General features: G+C 42.1%; 1 protein-coding gene across 2 annotated transcripts; it reads right to left on the bottom strand.

Moving 5' to 3' along the window:
* Positions 1–383: 383 nt before the first annotated feature.
* ZNF660 (zinc finger protein 660) lies at positions 384–11,333 on the bottom strand. 2 transcript variants are annotated; one of them, XM_081246967.1, is made up of 4 exons: positions 11,295–11,327; positions 9,855–9,989; positions 8,834–8,954; positions 384–3,945 (listed from the first exon to the last, which is right to left on the bottom strand). In XM_081246967.1, exon 4 carries the CDS (start codon positions 3,765–3,767, stop codon positions 2,787–2,789), a length of 981 nt encoding a protein of 326 aa, XP_081103093.1. In that variant the 5' UTR covers positions 3,768–3,945; positions 8,834–8,954; positions 9,855–9,989; positions 11,295–11,327; the 3' UTR covers positions 384–2,786. The 2 variants fall into 2 exon arrangements, with proteins under 2 accessions (XP_081103093.1, XP_081103094.1); XM_081246968.1 differs by lacking the exon at positions 9,855–9,989 and having other exon boundaries at positions 11,295–11,333.
* Between the last annotated feature and the right edge of the window lie 6,409 nt (positions 11,334–17,742).

Here is a 17,742-nt window from a genome sequence, read left to right as displayed (position 1 = left end):
AAACACATTCAAAGAGACAGATCCTGAATTCCAGAGTGTATCATGAAAGGGCTTGAAAGGAACTGCAAAATTAAACTCTGGCTGAAGCAGGCAGCTGGTAGTCTTGAAAAACTTCTGGAGGAAGGTGGATGGTCAGTTCAAATTATATTGCAAAATATTTATATGAAAAGGTACAGAGACCATCTGTCAACATTTACTCCTGCAGCTCAAGACAGGCATCAGCCTCTCAGACTAGAAGCTAGTGAAGGCCTCCTCCAGGGTCCGCTACCTTAGCTTGTCTGGGCTAGAAAAGTGAACGTATTCTGATCTCTGGCAACCCTCCTAGAAGGTATTTACTCTTGAAGATCACAGAGTCTTTTAAGATGAAAAAGAAAGCCTATTTGAAGAAAAAATTTCAGATGCTATGACACAGTGGTAGGAAAATGTTTTGGTCAGAGAACAACACTTGCTCAGCAACATAGGAAGCATCAACAACTCTGCTCAGCAATAATAAATGCTTAAAAAGTACCACTTGACAGACACACAGGAAGCTGTTTGCCTATTTCCTTAAAGCAGTTTTGGCAGGGCCAGGAGACATTAGTCCTGGGAGTTTCCACATAGGTAATGAGTAGGTGAGGATGGCTGCCATGACAAAAGGCATGAATATTAATTACAAACCCCTTGTAGAATTTTAAAAGGACACATGACAAGGGTAAAATGATGGAAGTGCCCTTACTGCTGCAGTTCTGTTTAGCCACTGCCACATGTGGGTGACCCTACTCTCGTGTCCACCCAGACTCTTGGGGAAGTGCCTACCCAAGGGTGACCAATGATACAAGAGTCCTACCCCCTGAATGCAGCAGATCTGTTCTAGAGCCTCCAAACCTTGCTTTGAATAACTATGCAAAGAGGGACTATTGCATCACAAAATAATATGTAAGCCATTATCCTATCAAAATAGGATGAAACCAAACAATCCCTTTTCACCCAAATATACCCTTCACACCTTCCACTTCTTTCTAGTAACAGCAAGGAAGAAATATATAATCCTTAAAACTAAATTACAAGGTGCAGAGACAGGCCATAAATCTAACTTAAAGAAGACTGACAGCATCTTCCTTATGAAACCATGATCAAATAACTGTCCAGATATAATCAACCACCTTTCACACAAGTGGCTACTCAGGAGGATCCCAACTGGTCTCCCCCTCGCATAGAACCATCATGATGGACAGAGGCACTTTGGTATAATAAAGAAAGCATGGATTTGAAAGTCAGATCTGAGTTCACATTCTGGCTCCAACCACTTACTAGCCAGTCACCTAACCTCACTGAGACTCAATTTTCTTGTACCAATGTTATGAGGATTGGATGGAATATCAAATCCTCAGTAATCCCTGAAACAATAAATCACTACGTGCATAAGACAAATGGTGTTAGGCTTGGGCATTCACTGTATACAAAGAAAGAGGAATGGCTGCGTTAAGAATGGGGAGATTCTAAGGGTTCCCAGACGGATTATGAGCTGTCTTAAAAGTTTAAAATATTGGTTGTAAACAGATTAAGGCCTTCTCAGAGGGCTAGACAAAAAGAAAGGCTTGTCACACATTTACATGCATTATCTCATTTAATCCTCACAACAACCCTGTGAGGTAGGTCATTATTCCCATTTTACAGATAAATCTGTGGCTCAGAGCATCTGAGGGACTTGTCCAAAACTGACAAGCTAGGGCACAGCAGATCTGGAATTAGAACTCATATGTCTCTGACCCAAAAGTTTGCACTTTCAGCTACGAAACTCCATGTAACACGTGAAGGCAGAGTCTTCTCCTTGTTTGAATTATGCTGTGTCTCTTTAAAGGCTTTGAAACTGCAATTGTTCCAATTTCATAAGGGGGCACTTTTTTCTGTAGACATATATTGAAAAGGTGGAGCCTAGGTGGTTCTTTATTATCTGTGGATCCTTCTACAACTGTGGGAGGGGAGAATGTAGTAAAGCTTTGCTGTTTTCTTTTAACCTAACAGTGATTAAGAAAGTGGATTATATATTGTTGACAACTGTAAAGTCAATTTATCTCAAAACTGCAAAAGCCAACAAATGGTATTTATGATGTAATACACAGGAAACAGGCTCTAAAAGGAAGTGACGTGCTCAGGGTTCCCCTGCTACTAAGTGCCAGTATTAGGGTGCAATCCCAGGACTTTAGAGTCTATGTTCTATGCGCCTTTCATGACCCTGTTGAGTGAAAATGAACATGTACTCATTGTATTTAAAAAATACAAAAGTAGTACATTCTCACTGTAGAAAAATATAAAAGTAGTACATTCTCACTGTAGAAAATCTAAAAAGCATAGAAAAGTACAGAGAAGAAAATAGAAATTACCTATAATCCTATTACCCAGAGATAATCACTGTTAACATTTTGGTTTGGTATTATTTCATTCCCATTTCTTTCCTTTGCATAAATGTTTTTTAAAAATTTGGATCGTATTTCATTTTTTCTCTTTATCTTCCATTTCATCTAAATCACTTCCCCCATGGCATTAAATATTCTTTAAAAATGTTTACAATGGGTGCAAAACCATCATATGGCTAGACCATCATTCACTTAAACCCTGTATGGTTGAAAATCTAGTTTTCTTCCTCCGGTTATATATGATGCTGGCATGAATAGCCCTTCTGTTAATCTTTGTCTACTTCTGATTACTTTCCCTGTATGAATTCTTAGAGAATTAAGGTTGATGATACTGAAAAATTACTTTTCCAGAAAGTAGCAATTAGCCCCACTTCCAACAATATATGTCATTTATGACGTTTCTTTCTCCTCATTATGTTTTCTCTGGTGTTGAATAAGCTGTGAGCTATAACGATAGGCTTTCCCACACTCACTACATTTATAGGGTTTCTCCTTTGTGTGGGTTCTTAAATGTAGAATAACTTGAGAAGTCTGCCTGAAGGTTTTTCCACACTCATTGCATTTATAGGGTTTCTCTCCAGTGTGCACTCTCTGATGATCAATAAGATTTCGATTAGAAGTAAAAGCTTTCCCACACTCATTACATTTGTAAGGTTTCTCTCTACGATGAAGTCGCTGATGTTCATTAAGGGTCTTCTTTAAGATGAAAGCTTTCCCACACTCATCACATTCATAAGGCTTCTCCCCAGTGTGAATTCTCTGATGGTCCATAATCTTTGTATTAGAAACACATGTTTTCCCACACTCCTTACATTTGTAAACTGTTTTTCCTTTGTGCATTCTCTGATGTTGAGTAAGGTTTGAACTACGGCTAAAGGCTTTCCCGCACTCAATACAAGTGTAGGGCTTCTCGCCAGTGTGAACTCTGTGATGTGAAATCAGACCAGAACTCCGACTAAAGGCTTTCCCACACTCCTTACATTCATAAGTTTTCTCCCCACTGTGGATTCCCTGGTGCCGAATGAGGTGTGACTTACCGCTGAAAGATTTCCCACATTCGCTGCATGTGTAGGGCTTCAGTCCAGTGTGGATTCTCCGATGAACAACCAGGTTGGAGCTATGACTGAAGGCTTTTCCACACTCCTTACACTTATAGGGTTTCTCTCCTGTGTGGATTCGTTCATGTACTGTGAGGTTTGCACTCTGACTAAAGGCTTTCCCACACTCAGTACACACATACTGTCTCTTTTCAGCCTGACTTCTCTCATTTATTGTAGGGTCATCTTTTTCAGATTCTTGGTCACTCACTTCTGTGAATGTTTTATTATCCTTAACTGTCTTCTGTTTGAAGCTTCTCGTCTTTCTCCTCATTTTCTCTTGCTTGAAGCATCCCAGTGGCCCCTTGAGTCTTCCCTTTCCCTTCAGAGGAGCTTTCTAAACATCGACTTCCTTGGCAACACCTCTGCAGAGTTCTCTTGAAAGTATGAGATTCAGATTTTTCGGGAATGATGTTTTGAAATCAATACTTCCTCAATCCCCATTTCACCATCTGACAGAAGAAAGAAAAGTTGCACATGTCACCTGCTCTCTATACTAGAGGAAGGAGAATTATCCAAGGATAACAAGATGTGGCAGAACACAAGGTCCCTCATGGAAAAGTAAGTGTTCAAAGGCAGGGGGACCTGATCAAAAAGATGAGAAAAATGAGGATAGACATAGAAGCCAATGGAAAGGCTTATGGAAATCCAGGGGCTGACAGGAGCCCAACATGTCCAGCATCAGAATGAACGATGAATAGTATAAAACCCATCCTGGTTTCTTCCTGTCTCATGCTCTACTCCCAGAATTGGAGCCATCTAACTCCTAATCTGATCCCTAGAAAAAATGCACTGAAAGATCCTTCGTTCAGTAGCTTAAGTGACTAATCTTCAGATCAGTTTGGTATTTAGTTCATGCTGACCTATTCCCCTAGTACCAGGGATATAGTGGCTGGAACAAAATAGGTGCTCAAAAATTGTTTTATAGAATAATAACTCATATTTTGTCTTAAGGTATGACTAAGATTTCATCTTGTGCTTTGGTCTAGGTACTACATCCCTCTTCTTAAACTTTGTTGTGATAGGGGTAACACAATTCTTCCAATATTGGAGCGTAGTCACATCATAGCCTACTCTGTAGGGGCTGGTCTATAGCTGGATCCAGCTGTATGTGCTAGTTCAGTCTGTCTGCTTTTCACCAAGCAGTCTATTGGGTGAACCTGAAAGGCTGAACTGGGAAACAGGGTTAATTAAAGCATGGCAGGGGAAACTCTAATAGGACCTTGCATGGTACAGTGGTAAAGTATCTAAAGATGGCAATAGGGTGAGAGCAGCAGGCAGCACAACGAAGAGGGGCCGATACATGAAACCAATGTCAGGGATGAGCAGGAATTTCTCAACTGGTTTGACGTAAAACTCTGAACATATAGATATCCCTAGCAGACCTCAATCTAGAGGGGGTTGAGTCATAAAAGAAAACTGAAAGATGACTCCATGATACTAACACATGACTAATTTTCCTTTTACTATGTTCCTTTTCAGACTTGTCCATATTCATAATTATATAGTTGTAAATATACAGTAGATATAATTTTGCATCCTACTTCTTTTACTTAATTTTTATAAGTATTTTTCCATATTGCTATTAACTCTTCATATGATCATTTTCTGACTGCATAATTCACCACCAATTAAACTCCTTACAGTTTACCTACAATTTTGCTAGTGTCAAGACATTTCTGTTGTTCCCTGAGGTTTAACCACTATTAATAATGCTATCATGATCACTCTATACATATAAAGCTTTCTTCTCATTGAAATATATTCCTAGGATAAAAGTTCCACAAGTGAGTGATTGGGTCAGAAGGAATGACGCTGTTTTGTAGTACTACCTACTGCTTTTCAAAAAGTTTGACCAGTTTTCATTATTCCATAGCTTTCTGATAAACTGAGTCAGGATCTCTGAAGGAGGGACATATCCAATGGTGAGTGCTCAAGGCCAGCAAGAAGAGAACTGTGGAGGTTAGAGTTCACATCTCAGGAGGGTGGGTGCCACCGATATGATACACAGGCACATATACACAGACTCATGCCCAAGATATGGAGGGCAGGCAGAGAAAATGGTGGGGGAGAAGGGGTTCTTGGCAGGAGCCTGAGCACACTCACATCCAGCTGCTGTTACCCTCCTAATCAAACAGGAGTTAGCAGGTGGAGGAAACTCAGTGAGAAGCCAGGGGAACTGCAGAGCAGAGTGGGACAGCAAGTGAAGCCGCCTCCAGAGTTCTGAGAAAGTTGATGGTTCTTTCTCAGCTTCTTTTCCATTTTTAATCTTCTCTGAAACTTTCTTTTCTTCATACATTTCTTAAACTAGTAATTATTGAACACTCTACCCTGTACATATCTCTGTCCTGGGTCTCATGCAGGGCAATTTTTAAAAAGCATTGTTGCAGAAAAGTGAAACCATTTGTGGTATGAATGAATGGATGGATGACTAGGTGGATAAGTTTATGGATTTGCTGTTATGAAAGCCTCCCATTTTGCTGGTAAATTGTCCTCTGCTAACTTGTGTTATTGTTTAATTCTTCTTCTTTCTACAGTATTACGTATGAAAACTCAGGAAATGACTTTAGAGGAACAGATTCCCATGATTACTAGAACAAAGTATGTTAGAGATTCAGAATGAGACAGTGCCCTGAAGCCAGCCCCTGGATGTCTCATTTCTAGGCATGGCTGATCCAATGCTCCCCAGTTAGCTAGTGCAGTAACTATTATATCCTTAAAGGCTATTATGGAAAGATCAGTCTTGCAACCTTCCAAAAAGAGGTGTTCAGGAAAAACATTAATAACCAGGTATTTACACGACTCCTTCTTTCACAAGCAATAAATACCATTATTGAATGCAAAAAAAAAAAAAAAGTTCTGTTACACACTGTGTCCCTCCAAAATTCATATGTTGAACCCCAAGCCCCCAATGTGACTATATTTGAAGATGTGAGTTCTAAGCAGGTAATTAAGGCTAAACAAGGTTATAAGGGTGGGCCCTGACCCAATAGGATTAGTGTGTCCATATAGGAAGACATACCAGAGAGTTAGCTTTCAACTTGCACTCCTGTCCCCTTCCCACCACATACACAAACCGAGGAAAGCCATGTGAGCACACAGCAAGAATGTGGCTATCTACAAGCCAGGAATAGAGTCCTCACCAGAAACTGAATCAGCCAGTCACCCTGATCTTGGACTTCTAGTCTCCATAACTGTGAGAAAATAAATGTCTGTTGTTTAAGCCACCCAGTCTGTGGAATTTTGTTATGGAGGTCCAAGGAGACTAATATAAATGTGAAATATCATACCTACTTTTAAGGAACTTACAATGGAGTGATGACAATACACTAAGAGAGTAAATTACAAATTTACAAAGTATCCTATCAGGGGATGAAGGGGGCTAGGAGAGGGAGTGAGTACTGGGGCTTGAGATGCTTGTGGAAAGGTGCTTTAAAAAGGCAGAAATTTGGCTGAACCTGAGGATAAGCAAGAACTGTTTTCTCAAAAGGATGTTAGCACAGGGTTGATGTACTCAGAAATAAGTGGGAGGTTACACTATCACATAGCTTTATGAGGGCAGGGATTTTTGTCCATTTTGTTCATTATTGTATTCCTAGCAAAGTTCCAGGCACATACCACGCACTCAAAAAAATTGTTTTTTTGTTTCATAAACAAATGAGGAAATGAAACAATAGAGTTGCGTGAAGTGATACCAGCCAGAACACGGAAATCACGGGGCAAAAAAATATGGATATAATCTTCTGGTCAACAGGAAACAAGTTCTAAATGGAAGAGTGAAATCTACCCTTAATTTCCTCTCTGTTTTCTATATTCTTTGTTTTTTTTGGCTGCGCCATGGCGCAGCTTGCAGGATCCTAGTTCCCTGACCAGGGATCTTACCTGTGCCCCCTGCAGTGGAAGCTCGGAGCCCTAACCACTGGATCACGAGGGAATTCCCTCTATTTTCCATATTCTTTTTTCTACCTTGCTATTCTCTTTTCTTGTTACTTTCCTTCTCATTCTCACTTGTCAAGAACAAAGTTTTTCAAGCATTACCATTAATTTCCCCTAGTCCCAGACTTCCCTCCACCCCCAGCACATTCATGTTTCTCTGGGCTTCATGAAGTGGAAAACAGGAAAGAGGCAGCTGGGGTATCCCATTAGGAGTAAGCTGAGGAAAATAAAAAGAAAGAATCCAAGAGCTGTCACCTAGGAGTAGGGTGATCATATACCCTGGTTTTCCTGGAATAGTCCTGGTTTATACCTACTATTCCAGCATCATTATTCTTTATTTTTTTATTAAAAATTTTTTTTCCAGCATCATTATTAATAGTGCCCCCCTTAATTCACAAAAGCATCCCAGTTTGGATAATAAATTTTGTATCACCCTACCCAAAAGTGAAATTAGGAAAAGAATGCTTTCGGAAGATTAGCCCAGATGGATTAGAGTTGAAAAAAAGAATGGAGGAAGGGAAATGAGTTGGGAGAGAAGTTTAGGAATGCAGTATGGGTAACCATTAGAGGGCCTGCGACTTTCTAGGTGCTGAATAAATGTTTGCTGAATGAATAAACAAATGTATGAGATAGTGAGACCCTAGTCCAGAATAACAACAGGATAGAAAACAAGTCCAGCTATTTCCAGGAAAGCATATGCATATATCAGACTGGATATAGAGGATGACTAAAGGGAAGAATTCTAGGCCATTAGATCCAGGTCTAAATATTGAGAATGGTACTATCACTAAGAAAGATGGGGATGTGGGAAAACACTTTAGACAAGAGGAGGAAGAGTATGTCAGGAATACTAATTTGAGAATAAGACATAGGGGACAGATGAAGTCATGAGAATGTATAAGCTTGCTGAAATTGTGGTTAAAGCGCAGGCAGAGAGAAAGAGAAATGCACAAGGATGTGCTATAAGGATGCTCAGGGTGGTTCTGGGGGACCTGAGGAGGAAGCAAGACTTGTCAGGAGAGCAGGGAGGGATAGTTTGAAGAGAGTTTGATCAAAAGGAAACCTAACTATTTGCCCTCTGCCCAAATGGATGGGAAATTCCCTCAGAAATTCTGGAAGAATTCCCAGGCAGTAGGGAGGTGGGGTCTTAGCTAGTAGGAGGAGGGACAGATGAGGCCGTAAGATAGCAAGTCACTAGGGGTATCCAGGCAACTGGGCAAAAAATTACAATCTCAGACAACCAGTAAATGGAAGAGGACCAATGAGACCCCATAGGTCTCTGACCCACAAATCCCTGACACTGATGGATGTGTGTCCTGATCTCAGAAGCATCATTTATTTCAGGCTGTGAGGAACCCACAAAGGGCAGAGTTCTATTCTGAGAGAGAGAGACAGAGGTTTTACCTAGAGACGCTGTATTCCTTTAATTCACCAGCATCACCAGCCTTTCAGGTCCCTCTGGGCAGTGGTTACATGGTCTTTGGTTACTGTTTAGCTGTAGTGGAGTGATGAATAGAGGCAATACCTGAAAATAAATTCCAGAGAAACAGATGAGTGAAGTGTAAAAATTTAAAAGAAAAAAAAAAGAACTATTAGAAATTATCTTGGTCTCAGGGAAAGGCCTAGGCCTTAAGCATAAAACAAAAGCTGACACCATAACAGAAAAGCTGATAGATTTGATCATATAAAAATTTTTTCACTTAAAAAAAAATTAAAAATCTGTAATATAAAATAGAGTTGCCTTACACCATAATTCCTTTTGTGTATGTCTGTGTCCCTCCTCACATGTATACTTTAAGCTCTAAGCCCCCAGAGAACAGGGCCCATGATATTCGTATGTGGATCCCACACAGTGCCTGGCACATAGGGCTCAATAAATGTTTGATTTGAAACGTTAAGTAAGTTCAGGATTCTATCTAATTCTACCTGGGTGTAGGGATGATGAGAAATGCACCCTCCACACATGACCACCCTCATCCCTCCTCTCCACCTGTTTATCTCTTTGGTGCTTCATACTGTCGAAACACCATGACAATACTGACATCCTTGGCAGTTCTGTCTCAACAGGGCCATCCAAGGGCTTAAATTCCCTAAGAGACTGACCTAGTCTAACTGCTCAGAGATTCTCAGAATGTCAGAGTTGTGAGGAAACTCGTAGACCACCTCGTCTCATATTAAAATTTTGAGCTGGGGAAACTGGAACTTAGAGAAGAGCTGGGACTCAAGCCAAAGTCTCCTGACACCCAAAATTGAGTTCCACTACATCATCTTTCCTCACCAAAACTCTACTCCTCAGGGTCCAGAGGTCCTCCTCCCACTTCTCTGTTTCTCTCGAGAAATGCTCCCTTTCAGACCTGGTTCCCATACTCTCGAGCAGGCAGGATTCCCGTCCCCAGACTAACTAATTTCACAATAAAGATCTCACCTGCCAAAGAGAAGGGAATGACTCACTTTCACACCTGTACACAGTAGCCTCACTCCAAAGGATCTGCCCAGCACAGACCTTGCCTCATCTCTTCCTTCGGTTTGGTGAAAAAGTTCCTAGTGGGGTCTTGGATCACTGTAAACACACAGAAACGACTTGAGTTCTCTGAGAGCTCAACTGCAAGTGGACACTCAGGGCAATGCCCCATCCGTGGGTCACTTCCCTTCCTATTGAACTGAGAGCAATAAGGATAATCATTCCCATTTTAAAGATGGGGAAATGAAGCTCCCAGAGATGGAATGACTTGCTGAAGGTCGTATGGGTAGTAAGAGATAAGCCTTCTGCGTCGGAAGGAAATCCTCATTCCATCACACCACGGTCGCTCCTTTTCACCTGTTCTGTTGATATCTAAGTCTCCACATTCTCCTCTAACTGAAAAATGCATTCCAAATGAGAAGTTCTCTGCAATCCAGCTTTCCAACAAAAGTTTGCAGAAAAGGGATGAGGGAAACTCTGCTGAGTCAAATGTCTTTAAAGACAGGAAGAAGGGCTTCCCTGGTGGCGCAGTGTTTGGGAGTCCGCCTGCCCATGCAGGGGACACGGGTTCGTGCCCCGGTCCGGGAGGATCCCACATGCCGCGGAGCGGCTGGGCCCGTGAGCCATGGCCGCTGAGCCTGCGCGTCCGGAGCCTGTGCTCTGCAACGGGAGAGGCCACAACGGTGAGAGGCCCGCGTACCGCAAAATAAATAAATAAATAAATAAAAAGGAAGAAATAAGGCTTTACAGGGATGCTAGAAGGAGAATTTTTTTATGATTATCCATCTCTCAGGATCACTAGGCCTCAAAATCGGTTTTGTGTTTCCCCCTTCAGATTCCCAGACCCCGCGTCTAACCCTTCAAGCTTGTTCCATTTCTTCCCTACCAGAATATAGCTCTGCCTTGTACACAACTGTAATCCCTGGATCTAATACACTGCAAGTTGGTGCTAAGTATTTGTTGAATGAATGAATGAGTAACCTTCGGCAAGGCTCTGCTCTCCTCTCTGGGTCTGTTCCTCACTGAGAACACAGCAGGGATTGGATTAGTGATCTGAGCCAAATACTTAGGTGCTGCGGAGCCCTTTAGGTGCTGCGGAGCCCTTTGAGAGCCTGGGCGGGACGTGGACCGCTTTTACCAGGGAGGCCCCATGGCTAGAAACGAGGATGATACTGTTCTGTCACCACTGTCAGCTGGTCCGAGTGAGCAGCTACGCGGAGCAGGAGACGAGACCCAAGACAAAGGGGCAGCGCAGAACAAGGGAAGCGGGGCCCACGACGACCCCTTGACCTGCCGCGCCCCCGTCTCCGCAGCGGGCAGCGGTGAAGGAGGCCTGGCCCCCGGTCTATGTGCCCCACCCGCTCCCAGAAACGGCCCGAAGCCCCACACCAAGCTGCCACATACCCGGCACCGAAAGCGCCCGACCCACATCTTGGAACAAAGCGGAGAAGGAACTACGTCACCGACTCCCCACTAACTCCCACCCTAACCCTCCGGTCCTTCTAGGCATCGGGAGGTTTCTGCATCTCTGTGCCCCCTTCGCGAGCCCTCAGGTCAGGGGACGCTCTGGCCCCGCCTCCCGCCCAGTTTTACCCTACCATTGGCTGAGAGGGCGAAAGGGCGTGGAGAGTTCAGCCAATAGGCGGAGAGACCCTGGACGGGGTGGAGCCTGGGGAAAGGACTTGGTTAGGGCGGGAAGAGGGACCAATCAACTGGACGGCCAGACTACCTTCCTCGAACTGAAACTCTCTGAAGTCACACCCCCAGCTCTGGCTGCTGAGCGGAAAAGTCATCCTTTTCACACATCCTTCTCCTTTCAGCCCCAAAGTCAGGATCGGCTACCATCTATCGGCAGCATATAAAAATACGTGTCGAGTGCCTATTATGTCATTGTTCTAGGTTCTGCAGATACAGTAGTGAAGACAATGAACTTACTGCCCCATAAAGCTTACCTTCAAGTCAGGGAGACAATGGATAAATAAATACCTAGAATGTAGTAGTGCCTAAGGGGAGAGAGAGAGGGAGAGAGGAAGAGAGGGAGGTAGAGAGAGAGAGAGAAGGGGGTAGGTGGTGGCGGGGCTATTTTATAGATGACAGGGAAGGCAGAGACAGGTAGTGAGCAATTTAGGCATGTGGGTAGCTGGTGGAGTATTCCTGATAGATGGAACGTCAGGAAGCAAAGGCCTTAAACCAGAAGGAAGGGGGCGCACGTTTTGGTCCATAAGGGATTTGGATATGTCCCAAATAACACTGGAGGGTTTGGGGACTGAGAAGTGACATGATCTTACCTTTTTTTTTTTCCTGCCACATGTTCAAAGGTTTATTAGCTATCAGATATGAATGGAACCAAGAAACCTGTTTTTCTATAAATTCTAACTTCTTGCTTTCAGTCCTTAGTCATTTTGACATAAACCTTGCATAAAAGTTTCACTCCATGACATAACGTTTTAAAAATTTGCTCTGGCTGCTCTGCTGAGAACAGTCTGAAGGTGGGCAAGAGTAGAAGTAGAGAGATTAAGAAGCTACTGCACTATTCCAGATGAGAAATGATGGTGGCTTGGACTAACTTAGAGGTGATTTAGGTGATGAGAAATGGTCTACATATATTTTGAAGGCATGTCCAGCATGATTTGCTAATGAATTGGATGTTGATTAAGGATGACTCCATGGTTATTGATCTGAGCAACTAAAATAAGACTGTCTTTTGGAAATAGAGTAGACTGAATGAGGAGCCGGTTTAGGGAGAGGGATCAATAGTTTTGTTACGGATGTGTTAAGTTAAAGATGCCAATTAGACATCCAAGAGTAAATGTCAAACAGTCAATTGAGATAGGAGTCAGGAGTTCAGTGAAGAAATCACAACTAGAGATTTAAATTTAGGTGTCGCTATATAGGGCAGGATGGGACAATCTAGGGAGTGACTGTAGGTAAAGAAGTCATCTGAGCAATGAGCTTTGAAGCTCATTAATCAATAGATGTGTATTGAATACTTAAAGCATACCAGGAGCATTCTTATCCATCAATTCTTATAGGTGGCACAACATTTTCTAAAGAAGATTGAGGCACAGAGATTCAGAGGAATGATAAGACTTGCACAAGTTCATACCCCCAGTCGATGCTGGAAGTAGAACTCAGGAGCACAACACTATTGCCACTACATCAGGAAACACTTAAGAAGAATATTCATGTACATTATGACCGTAATGATCAACTTGGTCTTGCTTTTCACCTATTCTTTTATTTGGGGGAGGAGTTATTAATTCTGATTAAAACTCTTAACTCCACCTCTGGTCCCAGGGGGTAACAATATTTCATTAATATTCCAGCCCCAGCTGGTCTCTAATTTTAGAGAGCATAATGAGGACACATGTTAAAAATACAAATTCCAGGCCACCCTATCCAACTTGTTGCCTTTATCCACAAGGATATTTATTTTTTCTGACAAAACCTATTCATTCAGTCCAGAATGATGTCACTGTTCAGAATCAGAGTATTTGTGGGGTTCATAATTGCCTAAATATTCAGCAATTTCCATCTTTATCATGACATCTGTCAACCAAAGAAATTACAACTCATTTTTGGGTAAATGAAATCAATATCTAGTTATTCAGGTCTTACTTTATTGGTCAAAATGGTGATAACACAATGCTTCCCTCTGGTAATTCACAGTCTCTTTGAGGATATGACTCTCTGGCTTTAAGAAAAGATCAGGGGGGAGTTTCCTGGTGGCGCACTGGTTAAGAATCTGTCTGCCAATGCAGGGGACACAGGTTGGAGCCCTGGTCCAGGAAGATCCACATGCCTCAGAGCAACTAAGCCCCTGTACCACAACTACTGAGCCTGCGCTCTAGAACCCGTGAGCCACAACTACTAAGCGTGTGTGCCACAACTTCTGAAGCCCGTGCACCTAGAGCCCGTGCTCTGCAACAAGAGAAGCCACCACAATGAGAAGCTTGCATACCGCAATGAAGAGTAACCCCTGCTCGGCACAACTAGAGGAAGCCTGAGCGTAGCAACGAAGACCCAACGCAGCCATAAATAAATAAATAATAAATTCACTTAAAAAAAGAAAGAAAGAAAAATCAGGGACTTCCCTGGTGGTCCAGCAGTTAAGAATCTGCCTTCCAATGCAGGTGACTCTGGTTCAATCCCTGGTCAGGGAACCAAGATCCTGCATGCTGCGGGGCACCTAAGCCAGTGCACTGCAACTACTGAGCTCGCAGGCCACAACTAGAGAGAAGCCTGTGCACCACAGCAGAGGATCCCACATGCCGCAAGGAAGATCCCATGTGTGGCAACCAAGACCTGATGCAGCCAAAAATAAAACAAATAAATAAATAAATGTTTTTTTAAAAAGATCAAAGGATACTTCAGAAGTATAAAAGTGAACGGGACATTACTGCCATACACACACACACACACACACACACACACACACAGGGCTTTCATGGGCATTAAATAATTTAAGCCTCAGAATAATTTTATGGCTTAATTCTGTCCTTATTTTTATTTATTTTTACTTTTAGTTTTTTTGGCCATGCCATGCAGCTTGTGGGATCTTGGTTCCCTGACCAGGGATTGAACCTGGGCCCTCAGCAGTGAGAGTGTGGAGTCCTAACCACTGGACCGCCAGGGAATTCCAATGCTATCCTTATTTTTAGATAAGGAAACTAAAGCCTGGATATGTCAAATGATTTGTTTATGGTTGCACAGCTAGCAGTGGACAATTTGAAACTTGGACTGGGTTTTCTGACTGTAGATCCTGTGTTCTTTTGTCTACTACCACACTGCCTCAAACTATAGATTACATTTCATCTAAAAGGTGTTGAGTTATAACAAGCCATCCATAATCCCTTTTTACCTTTTTCAAACTTTATTTTGAAACTTTCAAACATGCATATACCCTCTAGGTAGATTCAACAACTGTTATTTTGCCATATTCACTTTTTCTCTCCACACACACATACACATTTTATTTGTTGTTATTGTTAGGCATTTGAAAATATGTTGAAGAGATCATGAGCCTCCAACCCGAAACACTGCAGCATGCATCTCCTAAGAATAAGGACATTCTTCTACAGAAGCAAAATATAACTGTCAGATTTAAGAAATCTAAACAATTGTATATTATCATCCAATGGGCCTACTATTAAATATTACATCCATTCCATATTTAGTGTCTCCATTGATCCCCAAATATCTGCTACAGCTGTTTAAAAAAATTCAAAGTTCACTCACTGCATTTGGTGGTTGTGTTTCTGAAGAGTCTCTCTTAATCTAGAACAGTTGGCCAACTTTTTTCATTTCACTGACTTTTCAAAGAGTCTAGGTTAATTGTCTTATATAGTGTCTCACATTGTACAAATCAAAAATCAGTGAATCTGACTTATTTTCTCATCATATCCCCCTATATCTCCTGTAAATTGGAAGGTAGGAAAAGAGGCCTGATTAGATTCAAGTTAAATCTTTGCTTCACTGGTGGTGTTAGAACTTATGCATTACATGCCATCCTTAATTTCTTTTTCTTTTTCTTCTTGTTTTGTATTTTGTGTGTACATTAAAATTTCTCCATAATAAAAAGTAAAAACAAAACATTAAGGCTGGCAGAGGGGGGAATTAGGGGGAGGGATATGTAAAAAGTAGGGAATCTCTTTTTGAGGTGATGAAAATGTTCTAAAACTGCCTGTGGGGATGGTTGCACATGCATGTGAATATACCAAAAATCATTGAACTGTACATTTTACAAGGATGAAGTATATGGTATGTGAATTATATATTTCAATAGAAACGTTAAAAACAAAAGTCAGGAACTCACCTCAGCGAACAATTCATGTGCCTGCCATAGTGCTGAAATGTCCAGGTTTCAATAGAGAGTAAAATACAGATTGAGGAGCCATTTGGAAGACAACCCAGGAGGCAGTGGCCACAGTGTTCAACCTAGGGGGAAATGTGTTCACTTAAGAATAAGGCTAACTCCCCACATTAGCAGGTCAATCCAGACTTGCCCTTCCATTAAACTGATATCATGGGCTACATTGTGTCCCCCGCAAATTCGTATGTTGAAGTCCTAAATCTCAGGACCTCACAATGTGATTATATTTAGGGATAGAGCCTTTAAAATGGTAATAAAGGGTAAATGAGATCATTAGGGTACATCCTAATTCAATACCACTGTATAAGAAAAGGAAATTAGGACATAAACTAACAGAGGGAAGACCATGTAAAGATAGAAGGAGAAGATGTCCATCTACAAGCCCAGGAGAGAGATTTCAGAAGAAATCAACGCTGCTGACACCTTGATCTCAAACTTTCAGCTCCAAAACTGTGAGAAAATAAATTTCTGTTGGTTAAGCTACCCAGTCTGTGGAACTTCGTTATGGCAGCCCAAGCAGACTAATACACCCAACTTCCTTGAGAAGCAACATAGTTCCTTGAGAAGCAACCAACTCATGATTCCCCCAAGAAGAGGAAAAAGGGTGTTCCAGAACCTGGAGATACAGAGCAGGTGGCATGTCAGAAGATGGCTTTACCCTCGATATTAATTATGGGCCAAGACATTATAGCTTCTTGTTTGGGGGAGGGCAGGTAGAGCACAGCTTTAGCTCTGCCCCAATGCAAGATATTCCTGACTCTTATTCGAGCATATTGCTCTGGGCAAATCAGAGGCCCCCAACCAGATGTGCAACTTCCTTAGTTCTTGCAGATTTTTGGGAATTGCCCAGCTGTTCCTGATTATACAGTTCAAATAGCCCACATATTCACTCTCAGTGGAAACCTCAGGGAGCCCCTGAGAAGAGGTGAATTGTCTAGAGTTCTTCTAATGGTTCTCTTTTGAAAATCTTTTAAATAACTCACTATCTCGTTATTTCAGTGCTGCTCATTAGGACAGATGTTGACAATGGATAGCGTGGTAAGTGCACAGCTTAGCCTGGAGAATGCAGTTGCCAGTGGCCTTAATTTTAGCACCATAACAGCTTCCACGACCACCTTCTTCATAAATGGCCCCTGTAGTAGGCTGCACATACCTCAAATCCTAAGGGCACCAGTAGTGTGGCCCCCCAGTGAGAGCTTGAGTGTCATCGATTTTTGCTCATTGTTGAGGCAGCCTGACTAGAGGTTTCACTAGTGGCATTTTTCTGAAATCAGGTCATGCTGACTTGCCAGGGTCCCTACAGGTATGGTGTAATTGCATCATTCTGTTCCCTCCTTCCCTAGGGAGCAACACAGACAGTCTCAGAGAGGAGATATAGCATTTTTCAATCTCACCCAAATGGAAATCAAAGTATAATGTATACAACCTGGTGGATGAGCATGTACCTATGCACCCTGTGACCCTGAACATGCAGCCGTTGTTACCACTCCTCATTTAATCTTAGAGGAATATATATTGTCCTGTGATTACTCTGTCCTTTCATCTCATTGTACTCAAATCTTGGGTGACTGTTGGCCCTGTCCCTTTCCATCCACAATCCATATGACACCAGCTTGGGAAACTTAATATCTTGTAAATGTATCATCCATACACAAGACAATGCAACTGGAAGGGACTTGGGGGAGAAGCCTGTTAGATATCATAAAATGCCAACTGTACCTACATCTCTAGAAAAGTTTAAGTCATTGGACTGTGCCACCTAGGGTGGAAAAACGTTATGTTTTCAGTCAGCTGCAAATTCCTAACCAAGAGTCACAGGTCAGAAAACGGGGTAGAACACCAAATATTCCTCTCAAACCGTGTTTTCATGCAGGGTATTCACAGGTCTTGAAAGAGAAAGCACTCTCATCCTACAGGGCATCCTCCTGGGCAAAGTACAGGACATTGGTCCTGTGCATATATTAGTGGGAGGACTGTTGT

The sequence above is a fragment of the Mesoplodon bidens genome (genome assembly GCF_964165515.1).
Source record: "Mesoplodon bidens genome assembly, chromosome: 10".
Classification (NCBI taxonomy): Eukaryota; Metazoa; Chordata; class Mammalia; order Artiodactyla; family Ziphiidae; genus Mesoplodon; species Mesoplodon bidens.
The sequence above is the reverse complement of the archived record's forward strand: the minus strand, read 5'-3'. Positions and strand labels throughout refer to the sequence as shown.